General features: G+C 59.6%; 4 protein-coding genes across 4 annotated transcripts; all 4 read right to left on the bottom strand.

Annotated features, from left to right (window-relative positions):
* Positions 1-1,911: 1,911 nt before the first annotated feature.
* On the bottom strand, positions 1,912-4,269 carry LMJF_33_2320 (putative cell division cycle 45 (CDC45); the record flags this gene model as incomplete). The annotated part of the gene is made up of 1 exon (XM_001685941.1): positions 1,912-4,269. The coding sequence occupies one exon, from the start codon at positions 4,267-4,269 to the stop codon at positions 1,912-1,914; it is 2,358 nt and encodes a 785-aa protein (XP_001685993.1).
* A 1,244-nt stretch (positions 4,270-5,513) lies between these two features.
* On the bottom strand, positions 5,514-7,091 carry LMJF_33_2310 (conserved hypothetical protein; the record flags this gene model as incomplete). Its single annotated transcript, XM_001685940.1, has 1 exon — positions 5,514-7,091. The coding sequence occupies one exon, from the start codon at positions 7,089-7,091 to the stop codon at positions 5,514-5,516; it is 1,578 nt and encodes a 525-aa protein (XP_001685992.1).
* A 2,583-nt stretch (positions 7,092-9,674) lies between these two features.
* Positions 9,675-10,850, bottom strand: LMJF_33_2300 (putative udp-glc 4'-epimerase; the record flags this gene model as incomplete). The annotated part of the gene is made up of 1 exon (XM_001685939.1): positions 9,675-10,850. The coding sequence occupies one exon, from the start codon at positions 10,848-10,850 to the stop codon at positions 9,675-9,677; it is 1,176 nt and encodes a 391-aa protein (XP_001685991.1).
* Positions 10,851-14,064: 3,214 nt separating this feature from the next.
* Positions 14,065-20,019, bottom strand: LMJF_33_2290 (putative protein kinase; the record flags this gene model as incomplete). Its single annotated transcript, XM_001685938.1, has 1 exon — positions 14,065-20,019. One exon carries the CDS (start codon positions 20,017-20,019, stop codon positions 14,065-14,067), a length of 5,955 nt encoding a protein of 1,984 aa, XP_001685990.1.
* Positions 20,020-20,067: the final 48 nt, after the last annotated feature.

The following is a 20,067-nucleotide window of genomic DNA, read 5'->3' as shown; positions in this document are numbered from 1 at the left end:
AGTGCGGAACGTGTACGACACCAGCGCCACACCGCTGCCGGATAGATATGCAACCGCAGTGAGAAAGAAAGGGAAGCGAGTTCGTCGGTGTGCAGAAGCCTGACGTCGTAGCAGGCACAAAATGAAGCGGCAGATGCCGGAAAGACTACGACGTAGGAAAGTGTGCGCACACACGCGCAAGCGCTGCTTTCGAAACAAGCGGGCGCTCAGTGATGGGGAAGCTTTGAGGAAAAAAAAGCAAGAAATGTATCAGTTCTATGTTCTCGTCTATGCATAAAGATGTGCTTATATCTCTTCTCTGGCGTGTGGATGTGGGCGAGCGTGTAAGTGAGAGACGCATCACCGATGCGCTGAGGCGAGCGGTCTGCCTGATGTCTATTGCGGGTGTACGACCAAGCAACAGAGGAGGTGGTTCAGCGACAAGCAGAGGGGCAACCGAAACAAATTTGTTCAGCGCACAGAGGCGAGAGTGCCACGCGCACCTATACACGCACAACAGTCCCCCGACACCGCACAGTGCGACAGAGGAGCCGACGTCAAAAGCGAGTTGCGCTGGCGTCCATAAGACAAGTGAGGTGATGGCAGCCTTGTTTCACATGCGCGTATTTTCTGCTTCGGTAGACACACACGCGATGTCAAAAAAGAGGAAGAGAGGGATCTCACGTCACCTTTATCTCTGTGTGTGTGTGTGTGTGTGTGCGTATTTTGCTTTCCCGTAGGGAGACGCATGCAATGCGGTGGGGATGAACAGAGAGAAAGAGGCCGAATGGTGAGATATGCAGCCGGCGACGGCACCCTGAGACAAGAGAAGCACGACCAGTGGAGTGGGCCTGTGGCACACGACACGATTCACGCACGTGCACCACACACAGCATCCGTCAATGGTAAGAAAAAAACGCGTCTCTCTTTGCAAACTTCCCACCCACCCCACTTGTAGATGACGGGGATCTCAGTAATCCCGACAACGGACCTCCTTCGACGCATCGTTTGGAGGCGAGGACGACGACGACGACGACGACAACAAAAAAAAAAAACGAAGCGGAAGACGAGTCCGCAGTTCGCCTCCCGCAGTTAGCGCTTTCCGTGCCCACTGTTTCACTGCCACCCTTCCCCCGTACTGGCGGGGTCGCCCAGATGCACTCGCCTGCGCCTGCACACCGAAACTGCGTCGCGAGGAAGGGGGAAGAGGGGCTCTATGGCATTATCGACTGCTCAAGATGGAGAGAACAAGAGACAGACACCGCACGTCACAGCAGCATAGCAGCGAGGTAACAGAAGACGGTGCAGAAACGCAGGCACAAAAAGAAAAAAGGGGATACCACCATCCACCAAAGAAATCGTGGCGGGGCGAGACCCTGCTGCGGTTGCCCTTCTTCGCTTTCCTCGCTGTCGCTGCTATCGCCGTTTATTGGTTTGCTTGCGTTTGTACAGCGCTGCTTCGTGATGCAGCGTGTTTGGACCATTCACGTGCATACGGGTGCACACAAACACCCGTCGGCTGATGATCACCCACACACATGCGCGCGCACACACATGCGTAGAAGCGTGGAAAAGCCAGCGATGCAACGCTGCGCCAGAACAACAAAGCAAATCACTGTGAAGGAAGGGATAAAGAGAGGGGAGCATCTATGCGATGAAATGAAAACGAGCACCGCCTATACATCGAACACACGCCAAGTGAAAGGAAAAACACGCACGACCGCCGGTGAATAGAATCATCTACACGAAATCGCGCTGTGCACACTCGAGTTCGTCGATGCGGGGGGTGTGAGGAGGAGGGCAGGGGGGCGGGAGGCGAACCAGCAGCACGGCTTATTTTTTTCGCTGGCTTGATCAAAGCCTTTTTCAGCGGCAAGGAAAGCAAACACACGAAACCGCGCCCAGTCCGGTGTCGCGCATGCTCCTCTTCGACTAGTCCACCACCTCCACGACTTCCGTCCCTCCATCATCGTCATCGTACTCATCCACCGCGGGCGCGCGTCTCTTGCGGAACTCGTGCCGCGGTACTGTAGTCTTCACCGACAGGAGCAGCATGCGCTCTGCAAGGTAGGTCGTGTTCTCACGACCGCGCACCTGCACCGCATTCCGCTCCACAAAGAGCCGACGCGGCGGCGTGTGGAAGTGCTCGTCTTGCATGCATTGCGCAAAGCGGTACACGGGAAGCAGCGGCATCATGCCAGCCCCCGTGTTACCGGCGTGGGTAAGCACGACGACGTACTCAGCCGTGTCCTCCACCTGTGCACCACCGCCCATAAAAACGCCACCAGCGGCAGTGGCGGCAGACGCTGAAGGCACACCCCCACTGGCCCTACTCCAGTGCACCGCAGGCACCAACGCATCTGTGCCGGGTCCACATGGTAAACCGCTTCCGCTGCCGCTGCTCGCCGTGGGCGGGGCCGCTAGGCGTGCTTGCGGCAAGACGCAGGAGAGAATGAGAGGCCGCAGCGCTGTCAACGCGCGCCGATCACGCCGGCGGCTCATGGAAAGCGTGAAGAAGAGTCGCTCCGCGAGAACGGAGAGTCGCCGCATAGTGCAGAAGCTCTCCAGCGTCGGTGAGGTCTTGGACGGGTCCGATGGCAGCGCGTAGTGAATCCCCGTGCTGCTCTGCACGTTGCCGGGCTGCATCATGGAGCCCGTCGCGTCAGCCACAGCCTGCTGCAGCGACAGCGCCCCCGCCAGCGCTTCGTGAAACAGCTTCTCGTTCGGGTCTATGTCCAGCACAGCGCTTGCGCGCCAGAACTGGCCCCGCTGAAACTCGACAAGCTTGCGCTGCGCCAACGCCGCCACCTCCTCGGGTGACAGGCTAGCGTTCGCTGGGGACCGCTCGATGACGTACACCGACGCTGGCGGCACCGCTGCCATCTCAGCGGTGAAGAGCTTGCACACGTCGAACGTGGACACCTCGGTGCTGTAGCCCACCTTGCGAGAGATGCACCGTATGCGGTTCCTGTACGCAATAAAGTTGCCCTGAGCATTCACCCAGTTCTGTAGTTCTACTTGCACGCGGCGTAGCGCTTCGCTGCCCACATCGGTTGGCACCTCGCACCAGGGTCGCTGTGCCATTGCGATAGACACACCACAGCGACTCGCCAGCAGCTGGCTCAGTCGTGGGCGGCCGTCCTCTACGTGATGCAGGTCGAGCGCGCTCGCTACTTGCGAATCGTACCAGATGGCGTCCCAGAGAGTGGAGTGCCGCAGCAGGTAGAGCTGCTCCTCCTCGCGATTGCTCAGCTGCATGCTATTTGTGGAAGCTCGGTGATAGCTGTTGACGGCCTCGTCGGTGCGGTCGCGCAGAATGCCGCGTCGCACACTCTGCTGAAGCGAGACAGCCTCCTCCAGTGGTCCCATCTCCACCAGGTACGTGGCGTAGTCCACGAGACGACGCAGATACAAATCGCAGACGCCGACGGCGGCGTGCCAGAGAATCGTGTCGTTAAAGCGGTGCAAAATGACCGACAGGTCGTACACCTCCACCGCACTGCTGCGACCGGCGCAAGAGCATGCGTAGTAGAGCGCCTCCAAGTACGCCGGTACCTCGCCAGGTGCGCTGCGCCAGTCCACGCGATCCTGGCTCTGCGACGGGGTCGCGTCATCGTCTTCGCCATCAAAGAGATCGGCAGCCTCGTCACCGTCAGAGTCCGCGCTCTCTTCCTCCTCGCTGCTGGTGCTGATGCTGCTCTCATCGCTGTAGACGTCGTCGTCCTGCGCCCCACCGCCCTCGGTGCGCTGGCGTCGCGCGTGGCCCTCATGGCGCTTCATGTCCAGGCGGCGGCGATGCCGCCGCCGCCGCTGCGCCTCCTCGGCGCGCTGCTTTCGAAAGAAGTCATCCACCTCAACCTGTATGCGGTCGCTGCCCCAGATGATGCAGCGGTCGCCGTCCTCGCGGCAAAGATTGCCAAGGTGAAAAGGGCGGTAGGCGTCCAAGACGATGACGATGTGCCGCGTGAAGTCGAAGTAGTCCTCTAGCAGAACAGGTGCACCGAGGCCCACGAGGATGAAGAGGTCGTCGATGCGCAGGCTGATGTCATCCTCGCGCTCGCTGTCCTGTGCAAAGTTGGCTTGCTCAATAAACCACTTCAGCTCGTCATACGAGCTAGTGGGGTGCAACTGGAAGGGGAACAAAAACACCTTCATGAGGTAAGTCAGGCTGAGGGAGGCGGCAGCCGCGTCGGCCGTAGGAGCAACAAGGACGTTGATGCTCTTGCGCGTAGACGCGTAATAGGTGGAGATGCGCTCCCAAGGCTCCAGCGCCCCGGAAGCTGTCGCCATGCTTTCTTTGGTGTTTTTCTGTCCCTCTGCGAAGGCTCCTATGAGTGGCCTCTTTTGCTGGGCTGGGCTGCCAAGGTTGACCAGGGCAAGGAAGCAACGGTGTGCACAGCCGACCACCCGTGTCGCGGCAGGGGGTGGGTTGGCGTGGGTAGATGTGTCGCCGTGAAGTGGCCCCTCGCGCAGTCACTGAACGGCAGCCCCCTCACTCGTTGTCTGATCTATCAGTCTCTATTGTGCCCCCAAAACGTGTGTGGATAACGTGGGATGCGAATCTCAGATAGCGTTTCAGCCTGTGAGCACGCAAGCGTCATAGTCAAGTTGGCCCGGAAAGTGCTTGCCTCTGCAAGCCACTCCCACGGACGGAGAAAGTAGGGAGGGCGGCAGAGAACAGTGTATTGGTGTGTACGGGGGTGTGCGGGGTATGCCTACGCGGCAGCGGCGGTGATCGAGAGGTTGACCGGCACACAAGAGTCATGCACGTGTGTCATGATCGCAGACACAAGGGAAGATGAGCAGTCGGGATGTGGGCATTCAAAGCAGCGGATGTGCAGAGCACAACATACAGCAACAGCACGCATGTCACCCCAGCCCCTCCCAGGGACGCCATCTCCCGCGAGGACGAGGCAGCGTATCGCACCGAAAGGTGCACCAAACGAGGAAGGAGCAGTGCTCCGGTGTAGTATGGCTCGCATCGCTGGTACAGGATCGGCCTTTTCTCTCCGCCCTCCTCCCCTTCAAGCAGAGAGAAGCAGGGACAGAGCAGAGCCACCATACACGCACAAAGTGAAGCACGCACACATGCAGCCTGCCCGGTACTCTCGCGAGCCCCGGAGTAGCACAGCGCGCGGCTTTACGTCCTCGCTCCCACCGAGCGCTGGACGAGGCGTAGCAAACGAGAGACAATATCCTGTTTTTTTTTGCTGTTCGTTGGTGTTGTTATTATATGTAACGCCTTCCGTTGCGTTCCTCATGCAGCAGACATACCAAACACATGCGGCGCGCAGCCAAAAGACACCCAGACACCCACCTGCTATAGCAGCGCCGACACTCCGCCGCCCCGTCCCTACTCCGACGGTGGTGCAAACCACGTATGCGTACAACAGCTACATCCAAAAAGAGATGAACGCCCGCTTTAAAGCGAAGCCTTGACACCTGCGGCAACCAGAACGATGCTGAGTGCGTCGAGCCGCACAGAGGTGAACCGGGCTTCGAACGATAGCCGCAGCAGGGCACCACATAGCCCCTCAGTGACCGTATGGAAAACAGAGAAGAATGGTTTCGTGAATGAGGTTGCGGTCCAGCTGCTGTACCGCCTCTGCCAGCCGCTCGCGGTTCTGCTCCACGGTCATCTGTACTCCATCAGCTGGAAGACGGCTATCCGCCTCCGTCGCGAGCGCTCCCTCGGCCTGCACTCGCAGCTTCCAAGCTTTACTCAGCACATCGTGTCGGCGAATGTGCCACTGGCGCATGAGCCGAAACAAACGAGGCGGCCGTACCACGTTCAGCAGTGTCTCACCCGTCACGCAAGCCATGCGAAATGTGTCGCACATCGTGTCGTCCATTGCCGACCATGCCGATGACGCCGGCCAGTCGCCGGCGTCAACAGAGATGGGCGGCTGCTCCATAAGTGTCAGAAAACGTATGATATCCTCCGTGCCCCAATGCAGGGGATCGGTGAGGGGAAGGCGGGAGTCACCATGCGGGTTACCGAGAGCCCCCAGCACCTGCCGCACAACGGAGGCAGGGATGCCACCTGCAACTGCGGACGTAGAAGGCGAAGCCGATTTTGAGGGAGAGCCGCTCGTCGAGCACGGTTTCACTGCAGACATGTTTGTCGCCGTCTTTGACCTCCTGATCTCCGTTGCCGTCGACGCTGAGCTGGTGGTCGGGGTCAGGTTCGACGATGAGAGTGCCGGTGCCGCAGCCACGTCACGGGTGTCCGGCTCGAACATGAAAGGTGGCAGCGGCACCCGTTCTGCTACCTCGGCTGCCTCTAGTGTCTCTCGTGCCTCTCGCTCTACGTTGCGCTGAGCCATACGGTCGAGCCCGTCAAGACCTTCCACAGACGAGAACGCACTCTCCATCGATGCGGCCGAGTACAGCTCCACCTGGGCATCTCCTCGGTGCCCCCCTGCCTCTGACGCGAAGGCGAGGCCCTCCTCCGCCTCTGCAAATTCTTCACCGCGACCGACCTCGTGCTCCAGAAAGGTCTCGTAGCTGCTGTAGTTGCGCTCCAGCAGCCGACGCCGCTGCCTCAAGTCTGCCTCGTGCAGCTCCTCTGCTGTGGGGTAGCGCTGTGTCAAAGAACCGGACGCCGCCGCCGCTACCCCAGCGTCCTGTGACTCACTGTCAGCCGCTCCTGACGGTGGTGCGTGCTGCAGTGTCTGCTCTTCTCGCATCTTCTTGACGGACATGCGGCCCACCGTGCTGAAGCGGGCCCACTCCGGACCGAAGTGTGCTTGGCGCACCTCCTGGCTCTCCGTGGCATTCACAAAGGCCTCCTGGTCGACGTCCTTCCAGGCAGCGTAGATGCCGTCGCTCGGGTCCTCCCAGGTGCTGCGCTCACCGAAGGGATCATCTGGAGACAATGAGCGAGACTTGATGAAGGCGCGGCTACATCGAAGCGCCTGAAAACGTGAGCCTGCACCCTCACCGCAGCTGTGCAGACCGAGCGCACGATGATGCCGTTGAAGAAACAATGAGTAATGCGTCCCCCGCGGCACAGGTGGAATAGCAACGGCGTTTAACGTAGCCTGCGCCCATGCACGCGTTGCTTCCGCCGCTCCCCCTGGCGCTACCCGCATCGAAACAGTCTTGCGCATGGTTGTCTCTAGCGTGATGCGCGGCGAGAGAGGGAAGCAAAGACCGCCTACACACCTACGCAAACACGCGCACTTCGACCATGCGTAGCTCTATGCGGGGCGTGTGGTTGAGGATGTTGCAGTGCTTTCACTCACTTGTGGCAACGATATCGGAGTACAATCCCCCCCAAAAAAAAAACGGAAAGAGAAGCGTGATTGCGTGAAGGAGCCCGTGCGCATCGCACGCGTTCGCGTTGTTCCCCAAAACTGCAGATGTGGTTTTCTGCCCTCCGCGCGCTGGAGAAATGCACGGAGACGGAGAGGCCAGCGTGCAGGCTGGCAATCTCGGAACGGGCACCATCGGCGGTATGCAACGTTGTGTCACCTCCTCCTGCTTGCTTCTGTGCCTGAAGACGCAAACAAAACACAGAGTGTGAATGGCGCCAGACAGCGGTGTGTGAGAGAAAAGAGTGGGGCGCAGTGCCGACGCGCGATCAGACTCGGAGAACCGGATAGATGAAATCCAAAGACGCAAACAGCAAAGCAAAGAAACGGAAGGGGTCTCACGTGAGCGACCAAAGACGGCGTCTTCGAAACTCACCGTCGCGATGCGCGCAAACTCGGCTCCATCAGCACAAGCGCGACTCGCGCCGTCTTCCCCTCCCCATACTCTTGCGTTTGCCCCGTTTCTTTTCCACCAGCCCTCCCCCTCCGCAGCAACACGCGGGCCCATCTTCGTCGTCTCCTCTTACCCATACGCACGAAACAAAACACTTTGCACAAGAAACGGTGCCAGTCGTACGCCTGAAAGGACGCACAAAAATTTTAATGCCTTCTCCTTCTTGTAGTACGTGCTCGTGCATGTGCGTGTGTGCGTGTGTGTGTGTGTGTAAGAAAAGGGGGAAGAAGATGGGCACAGAATGAGGCAAGGAAGAGGGAGGATGATAGGCGTCACCACCACCACCACCACCCCACTCCCGCTCCTTTCCAGAGTGCCCCCTCCCACGCAAGCCGAGGAAGAGGGCCAAGAGCGCATTAGCAACAAATACGAAACCGCACGACGAAGAAAAACGGACGCACAACGCACGACGTGTGTCATTACCCATAGCCCAGGAGTAGAAAGAAAGGAGAACCAGAGAGAAGCCGAGAGCACTCCGCACATGTGTGCCCAACACCCACGAGACAGACAAGCATATTCGCGCAGGTACACGGAAACTCTCAACAAGGAAAAAAACAGCGCACGGCGAACAGTAAAAGACGAGTCTATGCAACATCTGCCAGGGCTTTACACGGAGGCGGCATGGAACATGGGGAAGAGAAAGACAAGAGTAAACAGAAAATCAAGGACAACGTCGTGAGAGAGAGAGAGGTGCGTACAGATGGTTATGTACGATGGGTCAAGCTTGCGCGGCGTGCCGTGGAAGTACACGGCCACACCATTTCGCCAAGCAATCCTCCTTATCCGTCCCTTTGCCTCTTCCACAACCTCCTCTGACAGTATCAATGAGAAGTAAAAAAAAAAGAGCACATCACGAAAACACCGGCGCACCGCCGTCTGGCTTCGATTCGCTGAGTTGCGTGCGCGACACGCGTGTGGGGCCGAGCAGCTTCGTGTCCTCTTTCAGCTCCATTACCCTGGTTTTCTCCTCCCTGGATGACGGGGAAGACACCCCTCAGTGCGTGGCACCACAAGCGCCAGTGCACCCTCACTCTCGGTGGGGAAGCCATGCAGCCCCTGCCCCCACTATCCCTGCCAACTGCCGAGCACCCCGCTGCCGGTGGTGACGCGGTCAAGCGCCTACGGTGTGAGGAGGTCAGAGCAGTGCACCGCTACGGGCATGCCGGCGGTCAGGTCGCGGATCGGCGTTGCGTTGGAGCGACCTGCGGCAGCGAACACGTCTGTATTGCGCATATAGCATGGCAGCGTGCCAGCGTGACTCGAGCTCATGCCACCCGGCCCTCACGCTGCCTACAGAGGTGGAGAGAGGGGGGAGCCCGAGTGCCATCCCGAGGGAGATGCACCGAATGGCGAGCGGCATAGGGGGCGCGGCTGTGAGGCGACCTGCAGAGCGCGTGTGTGTGGGTGTAGTGTGTGAGGCAGGGGGCGTGCTCCGATGACTGCGTCGGCGCATTGCTGTACCGTGCGTGCGTGCGGCTGCTTGGTACCACGCGATGGGGGGCGACCTGTGGCATGGCCGGATAGAGTGGAGTTTAACGGATGTTCTACGGTAGCGCGGACACTTTGAAAGAAAAAACAATTCTACTATCGACACCTCTGCAAACTGAACAGCGGATGCGCATTCATGGACACGCAACGCCGATGCGTGCACATGCGGGGAAGAGCAAATGCGAAGAGACAGCTCATGAGAGGGCACCCATCGAGGCAGAATACAGACACACATCCGAGAGAGGGAAAGACACTTCCCCAAAATATTCAGGGTAACGTATCTTCGAAAGGGTGGGCCAAGACAGCATCAACTCCGACGAGGCGGAGCGAAGCCGTGGGTTGGTGCGCGTGAACGTTGGTACACACGTGGTAGCCATCCCTGTTGCATTAGCATGGCTTTGGAGCCCAGCAGGCGTGTGCGCAGCGTTTCCTGCAACTTAGTGGAGCTCGTAGCCGACAGGGTGCTTACTGTGAAACTTCCACGCGGATTCGATAATCTTGTCGATCGATTCGTACTCCAGAGTCCACCCAAGTGCTGCCGCCGCCTCCTCACCGGACGCCACGAGCACCGGGGGGTCGCCGTCGCGGCGCTTCTCCTCCCTTTCTGGAATCGGGTGTCCCGTTACGCGCCGCGCCGCCTCGATGACCTCGCGCACTGAGTAACCCTTCGACGTGCCAAGGTTGAACGTGGAAAAGAACCTGTCCTTGTCGTCGGGGGTCAGCTTAGCCAGGTAGTCCAGCGCCCGAACGTGAGCCGAGGACAGATCCTTCACGTGCACGTAATCCCGAATGCACGTGCCGTCCGGAGTTGGGTAGTCGGTGCCGAAGATGGAAACGTAGCCGTTCACCTTTTGGCGCTCCGGATGGTGCACAGCGTTGTAAGCGTTTATCTTGTCCGCCAGCGGCACGCGCAGGATGAGCGGGATAAGATGCGACTCGGGCTCGTGGGTCTCGCCAATGTCGCCCTCGGCGTCGGCGCCGCATGCATTGAAGTAGCGCAGACACACGCTTTTGATGCCGTAGGCGGCAGCGCAGTCCTTCAGCATGTACTCGCCCACCAGCTTGGTCGTGCCATACGGACTCTCCGGCATGCACTTGGCGTTGGACCGGATAGGCTTCATCGGGTCCGGCTCATCGGTCGAGCCAGCCCTCATGCGAGCGTAAGGGTTACCGAAGAGAGCGGCCGTACTGGAGAGAATGAGCTTGTCGCACTTGTACTTGAGCATGATCTGCAAAATGCGCAGCATACCAACGACGTTGTTGTCGTAGTACCGAAGCGGGTCGCGCACACTCTCCGGCACCACAATGTGCGCACACATGTGCACCACGGCATCGATCGGGGCGTGCGTGGTGAAAACGTGCTCGAGAAAGTCGACATCACGCACGTCGCCCACCTCCAGCTTTGCGAAACGGTAGCCGCTCCTCTTCACCTCTTCTAAGTTTGCGCCAGGGTTGCGTGCAGCATAGTTTTTCTCCGTGTCCACGTGCACATCAGAACCGTGAGTGGCCTCGAGGCTGTCGGCAATGATCACATCATGGGGGCTGTAACGCAGTAGCTCGCGCACAAAGTGCGTGCCAATATACCCCACACCACCACAGACAAGTACCCTCATTGGCTGCTGCTGTGCGTGTGTGTGTGTGTGTGTGTGTGTGTGTGTGTGTGTGTAATCCTTGAAATTCCGTGATGCCTTTCGTTTTCAATACCTTGCTTGATTGCACTCTCTTCTCTCCAATCTCTGGGAAGAAGCCAAAGAGAGTCGGGCGGCACATACGCGCACACCAACAAGTACAAACCCCGCGAAGAACAGCAAGAAACAGAGTACAAGGACGACAGTTTTCTCTTTTCCTTCGCCTCATTCGTCCTGACACGAATACTCCAACAGGTGCAGCAGAGTCTGCTCAGAGACCGCCGAGCACACACACCCGATACTTGACCACCACAGCGGTTGCACGCATCGGCATTGTTTTCTTTATGTTTTTGCCTTCAAAGTGTCCGCGCTACCGTAGAACATCCGTTAAACTCCACTCTATCCGGCCATGCCACAGGTCGCCCCCCATCGCGTGGTACCAAGCAGCCGCACGCACGCACGGTACAGCAATGCGCCGACGCAGTCATCGGAGCACGCCCCCTGCCTCACACACTACACCCACACACACGCGCTCTGCAGGTCGCCTCACAGCCGCGCCCCCTATGCCGCTCGCCATTCGGTGCATCTCCCTCGGGATGGCACTCGGGCTCCCCCCTCTCTCCACCTCTGTAGGCAGCGTGAGGGCCGGGTGGCATGAGCTCGAGTCACGCTGGCACGCTGCCATGCTATATGCGCAATACAGACGTGTTCGCTGCCGCAGGTCGCTCCAACGCAACGCCGATCCGCGACCTGACCGCCGGCATGCCCGTAGCGGTGCACTGCTCTGACCTCCTCACACCGTAGGCGCTTGACCGCGTCACCACCGGCAGCGGGGTGCTCGGCAGTTGGCAGGGATAGTGGGGGCAGGGGCTGCATGGCTTCCCCACCGAGAGTGAGGGTGCACTGGCGCTTGTGGTGCCACGCACTGAGGGGTGTCTTCCCCGTCATCAGTAGACAGCACCGCTTGAGCGCATTTTGGTGCCTTTAGCATATCCATTCTACAGCGAACAAGCCAACAAAACGTACGCATTACACAGCTACAGCGCACCTGCGCCTGCTGCCCTGCGGGCTGCATCCCTCGTTGTCTGGGACGAGCCGTCCGCCGTCGAATCGAAGCCGTGCGCCTAGCGGGGCCTCCCTCTCCTTCCTCGTCCCCTCCCTGCATACGTGCGGCGCGATCAGCACCACACGGAAACTCGTGTGGGCTGCATGCTCCGATCCAAAGCGAGCGACGTCCAGGGTCGTCATCTAGAGCCGAGGCGGTGGCGTCTGCCGTGCGGGCAACGGGGGGTGGCCCAGGTGTATGCCGGATGAGCGCAGAGACCAAGTCCACCAGCCTCAGGGTCAGGGCTCCCGCCCCCCCACGAGGCCCTGCGCCCCCCTGCCTGTGTGCCATGCTTCGCCCTCTCAGTCGCTTCAAGCGGCGGTATCCCATAATATGGTGTGGAGGCTCTGCACGTGGGAGTCGGGAGGACCCGGTGGTGGAACTCGAGGGTGCTTTCGCCATGCCTCGGCCATCTACGCCCCATCAGCCCGCACCGGCCAGATGCAGGAGATGCTGCATGCTTCGCGCGCATGCACTATGGAGCTGACTCGTGTGCATCGACACACGCCTTGTCCGTGGAGCAATCCTGCTCTGCGCCCCTCTTGATGTCTTGGCCGGATGCGATGCACCATGCCAGCTCTGCCTGACAGCGCGTGCGCACAGTGCTCGCATTTTTGCATGACGGGATCTGCTTGAGCACGGTGTCGCTGTCGGGGAGTCTTGCCCGCACGTGCAGCGACAGGTGGAGCGATGCCATGAGTCTGTGGCGGCAGGGGCACTCCGCCCTCTCCTCAGCCCGCACGCCCCTGGGCAGGAGTGGGTGTGTCAAGCGGAAGGGGCCGCGCGGAGAAGCATGTGCCGGCGCACAAAGAGCCCACAGCTTGTCCTCGTGAGGCGGCACGAGGGGCAGGGATGAGCAGCCGACGGGGAAAGGCCATGTCGCGCAAGGGAGACGTGTGTAATCAGGTAGCTGCGTGCTCAATCACAGAGGTAGACGGGATGTAATGCGAGTATCGAGCGATCCGCACATCGCGCGTAGCATACCACGCATAACGCCGGGTCGGACACCCTTACAGCACAAGCGAGCAGGAGTGGAGGCTCTTGCAGGGGCGGGTTACCGCAACGCTCGCGGAGAAGTTGGCATTAAACCATCTGCACCCCATGGTATCGCTGCCAGTCACCCGCCGTTGCAGGAATCCCAAGTGCGGACAGGAGCCCGTGTGGAACCGGGTGAGGAGAGTCCCCCTGTCGTCTTGTCAGCTCAGCATCCTTGCTCTTCTGGTGTCGGACTGCCGCTGTCATGCACCTCTTGTCTCAGCGTGTCACATCGCGTATCGCGGTTTCGGGGGATTTCGCCCTGGCGTCCGAGAGCAGTACCCGGGACCGTGACCTATGCAGTTGGCGTCGGCGCCCCTGGCATTGCCTGTTGCTTGGCAAGCTTGCCAGCCGTGCTGCTGTGTTCTGAGATACAAGGACGAAAAAGCTGTGTACAACGAAAACGAAACTAAGAAATACGAAAGCTCAAAAAAAAAGTGATGGATATACGAAGGGGAACTGGACAACGAGAGAACTGTTTGGAGCACCTGAGCCTGTCTTGAGCGGCACAGGTAAGTGGGAAGGGAAAGGGGGGCGCCACCTTCACCACACACACACACACACACACTCACATGTACACATCTATATATGTATATATATATATATATATGTATGTATATATATATATATATAAGTGGATGCACAAACCCATGTAACGTATCGATCGGAGAAGGAAACGAAGTTCAAAAAAAAAAAATAATACAAAAAAGGAAACGCGTCCTTTGCTGTGAGCGGGGCATCCAATGAAGTCACCCAGTAACGGAAGACGCCGCCAGCGAAAAGATCGCTCGTCAGGGAAACGAAACAGCAGAAAAAGGAAAAACGAGGGAACGCGCGCATGCAGGCATGCAGGCATGTGCGGGAGGATGTCGACATGGCCTCCAGGCGGTTAGCCAAGCGCTCCTTGGAGGGTGAGTGGTGCAAAAGGGGGAGAGAGAGATCACGGCAAAGCGACGTTGCCACAAAATGCAGGCGAGTCGTGCCGGCACACACCGCCTGCGTACATCTTGCCTCCCCAGCTTGCCCTAGCCTCAACCCTCCTGTCCTCCCTCGTGCTCTTTACATCAACCATGGGTGAAGCATCAGCTCCGACATGGAGGCACGCTCTGCCGGGTCAGGTTTCAGACACAGCTCCAGGAAGTTTATCACGTCCTCATCCAGCGTATCGGGGATCCGCGGCACGACCAGCCCACGTCCAATGTACACAACAAGCTCGGTGGAACTTCGAAGCACCTGTTCGATGGGTCGGCGGTGTAGCGACACGGCGAAACGCGGGTTCTGGTAAAACGAAGAGAAGATCGCACTGGAAGGGCGCCGCGAGGTAGAGGAAGGGATGTAAGCGATACTGTGATGTTGCTGCCTACTCTGATTGATCTCCAGGGAAGGCTTTAGGGAACCACCGAGAGGCATGCCGGTGCCGTCCTCATCGCATGCTTCGGCTGCCGCGTTCTTCCCTGCGGCGACCTTCACGAGAGACGCGGTGGTGGCTCTCAGGGAAGCAACAGTCGCAGAGGCCCTCTCTTCCAGTGTGCTTGCCAGTGCGTGTTGACACAGGCCAGCGTTCCCTTCGGCGATCTCTGCGCCGCTGCCGCTAAACTCCAACCGTCTGAAGCTGTGCTCCGCCTCACCGCTCTGATTTTTCGAAGAGAGCAGGCCGCTGCCAAAGCCGCACACGGTCTCGCCCATAGACGTGGCCGGGCCTGCGTAGCTTGAGTTCGACAGCATCGTCGCGGCATCGAGGCGGCTATCTGTCATGGGCCCGCCCGAGGGCCCCCGGGTGGCAGCGATCCCCGCGTTCCACGTCTTTTTCGACAGATCCGCGCCCACCTGTGCAACAGAGCCGTCCGCTACCCTTGTGCCTCGCGCTCCTGCCGCGGGGCACGTTTGCAGCTGCGACGCGCGCTGCTCGGAGGCGCTCTTGGGTTGCGTCAGCTTCCCTGACAGCTTCGGGGCGAACGCATCAGCGTAGTCCCAAGGCAGCCTCCCAGTGAGAAGCTCTAAAATGGTGATTCCCAGCGAGTACACGTCGCTCTTCATGGTCGGCACTTCACCGCGCGCCACCTCAGGCGCCATATAGCCCGGCGTGCCGCGCATCTCAAGGACGCTGTCAATGCTGCATATGGACGAGGTCGCCCGGGCGATGGCGGAGCCGAAGTCGCTCAGCTTGCACTGTCCATCCATGGCGAGGAGGACGTTGTGTGGCTTGATGTCGCAGTGCACTATGTTTGCCGTGTGCAGATAGCTCAAACCACGCGCGATATCTCGCATGTAGCGCCGCACGGACTCTGGCCGAAGGGAGCCAAAGCTCTTCAGCAGTGTATCGAGGGAGCCACCCGGCACAAACTCCATAATCTCGATCACGTGCGACCCCGAAACGTACAAGCTGAGGTACTGCACAACGTTTTCGTGGTGCAGGTTTGCAAACAGCCGCACTTCATCGACGATTGCGTGCACTTCGATGTTTCGCGCGCCGAGTTGGAAGCACTTGAGCGCGACAAGGTTGCCAGACATGGACAGGCCGCGGTACACGGTAGAGAAGGCGCCAGTCCCCAGTATGTCGTAGGAGCGGCGCCACGTGTTGCCCTCGTAGTCGTTGAAGACGAAGGGCAACTCACTTTTGCGAGGATGCCGCACCGCCTCGCGTGTGCTCATAGCTGCTGCAGTGCAATGCTCCACCGGCCTCTCTCCGCCACCGCCACCGCCGCCGCCGCCGAAGCCGGCGCTGTTTGCTGCTTGGTTGCGAGCGCTGTAATACGGGCTGCTGCCAGCCCTGCTGCCCCTCCCGCGCGCCTCGGCTTCTCCGTCATCCACATCGTCATCGTCGTCGGGCTGATTCTCCACGAACATCTCGAAGAGCGCTGTCTCGCCCTCATCCGCCACGGCACGTCTCGCAGCCGCTCTTTCCAGTTCATCCTGTTCAGCCTCCTCCCCAGCGGCGCCGGTGCTCCTGCGCATGGTCAGAGAGCCGTCGTTGGCGCGGGTGGCGACCGACGAAGCGCTCGCCGTCACGCTGGCCTCACTTATCTGCTTGGGGCCTTCCTTTCTAGATAAGGGAGGGTTCAAGGAAGCCCCGACAACCAAACACAGCGTCGCCGGGTCGAGCTCAGTGCTGAAGGGCGAAAACGCGAAGGAGGAGGCGCTGCCGCCGATGCCACCGCCGGCGGCTAGCGGATTCGCGGTCTCCACGGAGCCTTCAGAAACACTCTTGTGCCCGTGAGCGCCGAAAGAGGTGCCGCTCTCGTGCGACTCGCCCCACTCCGTGGAGCAGCCCTCGTTGTAGCCTGTGAAGTGTGCCTCAGAAAAGGTAAGGCGTGTGACGGACCGCACAAAAGGGCGGTTAATGTTGCGTGAGATAAAGACCCTGCACATGAAACCGAGGCGGGCCGCCTGCAACTCCATTGTCTCGTACGGCTCCAGTATCTCCAGTGCCCTGCCATAGTCGCCCCTGAGCATGTGAGTGAAACCCATGCGCACGGCACGGATGACCTGGCGCACCATCACCACAGACACCTGCGATGGCAGCATGCGGATGTGGCCCCGCAGCTCATACAGGATGATCTCCTTCAAGCCGATCGGGTTCAGTATCATGCAATCCACCGGCATGACGAGCATCGAGCTTTCCAGGGTGGAGGCGAGTCGCTGCGTGAGAACAATCTGCGTCTGCACAGACTTGAGCACGCGAATGAGGTCAACCTTTGGGACTAGACTGCTGCTGAAGGTGACGAGCGCGTTACGGTCCGCCGCGCCGCAGGTGCCGACATAGTACTCGCTTGCGTCGATCATGCACCCCACGCGTGGGCCGATAGGGGTGGTGGTGTTCAGCACCTTCATCACTTCCAGCGCGCACATGGCGGCGCGGTTCTGGTGCAGCGCGACCTTGTTGTGTGCGCCGAAGCTGACGACGATGTAGTCCGGCCGCTGCAACTCGATCACGCCACCGTAACGCAGCACGCACGGCAGCACACCCTCGGTGAAGTAGACGCAGTTCTTGTTCAATAACTTTACGCTGATCTCAGACTCCATCAAGTGCATGCAGAAAACGATGGTGCTGCAGTAGCGCCGACGAAAGCGGTTCACCTCCTCGAGGAGCACGCGATCATTCAGACGGAGGTGTGCCATCTCCACCACTGGCTGGCGGCAGCCCCGACGCTGCTGCTGACCCGTCTCACTCACGTCGAGTATACTTCCCAGATCAGCGCCGCTGTCTTTGCCGCCGCGTTGGGCTGCGCAGACGTCGCCGCTGCCGTCGCCGCCAAGCATGTCACCCGGTCCACCGTACCCATCGTCGCCGTAAGCATTCTCCCACACGCCGCCTCCTCCCCGCCCATGTAACGCCGAGCTGGGGAAGACAGTCAAGTCGGCATCGCTGGCGCCTTGAATGTCGGAGTACATGGTGTGGGCCCCGAGCATACCCTGCGGGAGAAACGTCCTCATCTGCATCAGCTTTGTATTCATAATATGGAAGTCACGCTGCATCTCCGCCACCTCCTTGATTACGGACGTTGCGTAGTCGACGCACTCTTTGCCGTCGCGCAGCTCCGCCGCTGCGCGCAGACCGGCTGCCACCCCGCGCACCGGCTGCACAAGCAGGTACAGAAGGGAGATCTCGATCAGCACAATAATCACCAGAACCAGCACGACCGCGATAAGGGCAATGATTTGTACATGATTGATGAAGGCGGTGAAGTCGTTCTTGCACATGGCGTAGATGACGACGAGGTTCATGTCGGAGTAGTCAGAGGAGATAGGAATGCGGCTGATGACCATCAGGTTTTCGGTGTCGTTAAAAGCGAATTGACCGATCCACCGATCCACCTCTAACGGCGTGTCGGCGATGCCTTCCCGGCCACCAACGTTCTGCACGGCAGCGATCATGAGTGGGTCTGTGATGTCTTCCAGGTATACGGCTCGCTGGTTGTTTCCGCCAGGAGCGCAGTTGCACGACGTGTTCCAGTTGTCCAACCGCACTGTCGTATCCTGTCCCCAGGAGGTGATGAAGACAAGACCGCTTGACGTGTCGACAACCATGGCACGGGCACTGCTGGCGGCGGCAATGAGGGTGTCGGAGTGCAGGGCGTTGAAACCGTCCGCACGCAGGGCACCCATGATAGAGGCTGGGTTGCCGGCGTAGTCGACGAACGGGAACGTGTACGTGATGACGCTGACGTTGGTGCTGAAGATGCGCCAGTACCCGTTCAGGTAGTTCAAAGGTTTAGCGACCGAGTGCTCGGGCCCCGTGGAGGAGCGCCTATCACGGTCAGGAGCAGCCTCGTGAGCCGAGACGGCGCCTGCAGCCGCCCTTGAGAGCCGGCCCTGTTGGTATTGTGCGTACCACGGCATGACAACACTATTCCACGGGTTCTTTGGCCCTCCAAAATCAACCGTGTACTCCCACGGCGTCATTGCTTGCACAGCTGGGTAGATGATGGGGGGCTCAGCGTAGTTGTAGGTCGTTCCGTTCACGACGTAGCGGGGCTGAGACGAGTTGTCCGTGATGTAGTTGCCGATCAGGTAGTCATCGCTGTCCTGCTGTGAGCAGTACGCGCTGTACCCCGTGTACGGGCTGCTCAAGGACATGTAGAGCAAAAAGGAGGTGGGGTTACGATTGGTGCCGGCGACTGTGTGACACATCTGCCGCAGCGCTTGCGGCATGTCAGCAGCATTCCAGTTCCATGCCTGCGTGTCCGATGAGTTCATGTAAGCAAACGCGTAGGCGTTGATCGCGTTCGGCAAAAACAGCATCCTTGCCTCCACCGACCGCGTGTAGGAAGAGGCAAGCCAGAGACTGAGCGTCGACATCACATAGTCGGTCGACTGGGTTGAGACAGCGTTGAGAGGCACAATGGTGAGGGCGGCAACAAGGATGACAGTGATGACTGTATTCATCACGACCGCCATAGAGACGGACACCCGGCAAGCGCGCCGCTCGGACCGCGTCGCGGTAGCACCTAGTCTGTACGACGACGCCCACGTGCTCGCTAATGACGGATCGGTGGTGTAGTGATGCTGGTCCAGAGAGCGGGTGCCAGAGCGCATCTTGGACGACAGGCAGGTCAGCAGCCGTGCCGCGCCGCTGCTAAACTTCGGTGACGACGAGCTGTTAGCGTGTTCAGCACTCCGCGCAGTGGAAAAAGGGGTCTGCTCGCCGCCGAGGGCACTGGCCACCGTCTCTGTGCCGTCAAAACGATTCTCCTTGTTCGCGCTGCTGCTCGCGTGGTAGCTTGAGCAAGCAGACGCCTGGCTGGTCAGCCCACCTCTCGTTCCCTCGGCAGGGAGTAAGCTGCCGCCGGCACCCGAGAAGAACGCCATAGATCCCGCACCGTTCACCTTCCCAAAGCGAGAGCTTGGGGTGCGCAGGTGGCCCCCACCACTCGAAACGCTGTGGTTCGAACCAGGTGTGACAACAGGAAGGGCAGCTCCAGCTCCCGGCGCCTTCAGCGTTGCTTGCGCGAACGATACCTCCGACTTGCCTAGCTTGCGCCTTGAACGGCCAGCTTCGAAGCTGTGCTCACCAACACTCACGGATGGCAACGGTGGGATCGCCGCGGCGGCATCGCCGCTGTTGCTGATGATTGAAACTTGAGTTGGGGTTGTGTCAGTGACCGGCTTGAGGATCTGCATCTCTTCCTCTGCATCTGGTTGATCAGAGACTTCCGGATAAGCAGCTGTCTTCGCCTCGGCGTCGCGTGGCGGTAGCACAGAGTCGAACAAGGGCGGCGTGGCGATGAAGACGGAGGGTAATGACTGCTGCTGATCGGCTGGCACGCCTGTTGCGTTCACCGTCACGGGATGCGCCATGATCGGTGTCGTTCCTCGTGTAGAAGATGCCGCCTTCGTTGTTGGTCTGACATTCTGACCGCCGTTCCCTGTTCTCGCCCCAAGGGGCGTGGGTTCGACGGTGAGGGGGACTTCATCGCTATCAAACGAGGACCACAAATGAAGGCGAGCGTTGCTGCTGCTTGGGGAGTCACCGCGCGCATCCGGCGGCGTAGCAAGGCGCTTGTCTTCATCCATGGCGGTCGTTCTCATCTCGACTTCTATCACAACGAGACGAGCTCGTCA

This window comes from Leishmania major, chromosome 33 (genome assembly GCF_000002725.2).
Source record: "Leishmania major strain Friedlin complete genome, chromosome 33".
In the NCBI taxonomy this organism is placed as follows: domain Eukaryota; phylum Euglenozoa; class Kinetoplastea; order Trypanosomatida; family Trypanosomatidae; genus Leishmania; species Leishmania major.
This window is presented reverse-complemented; position numbering and strand designations above follow the sequence as displayed.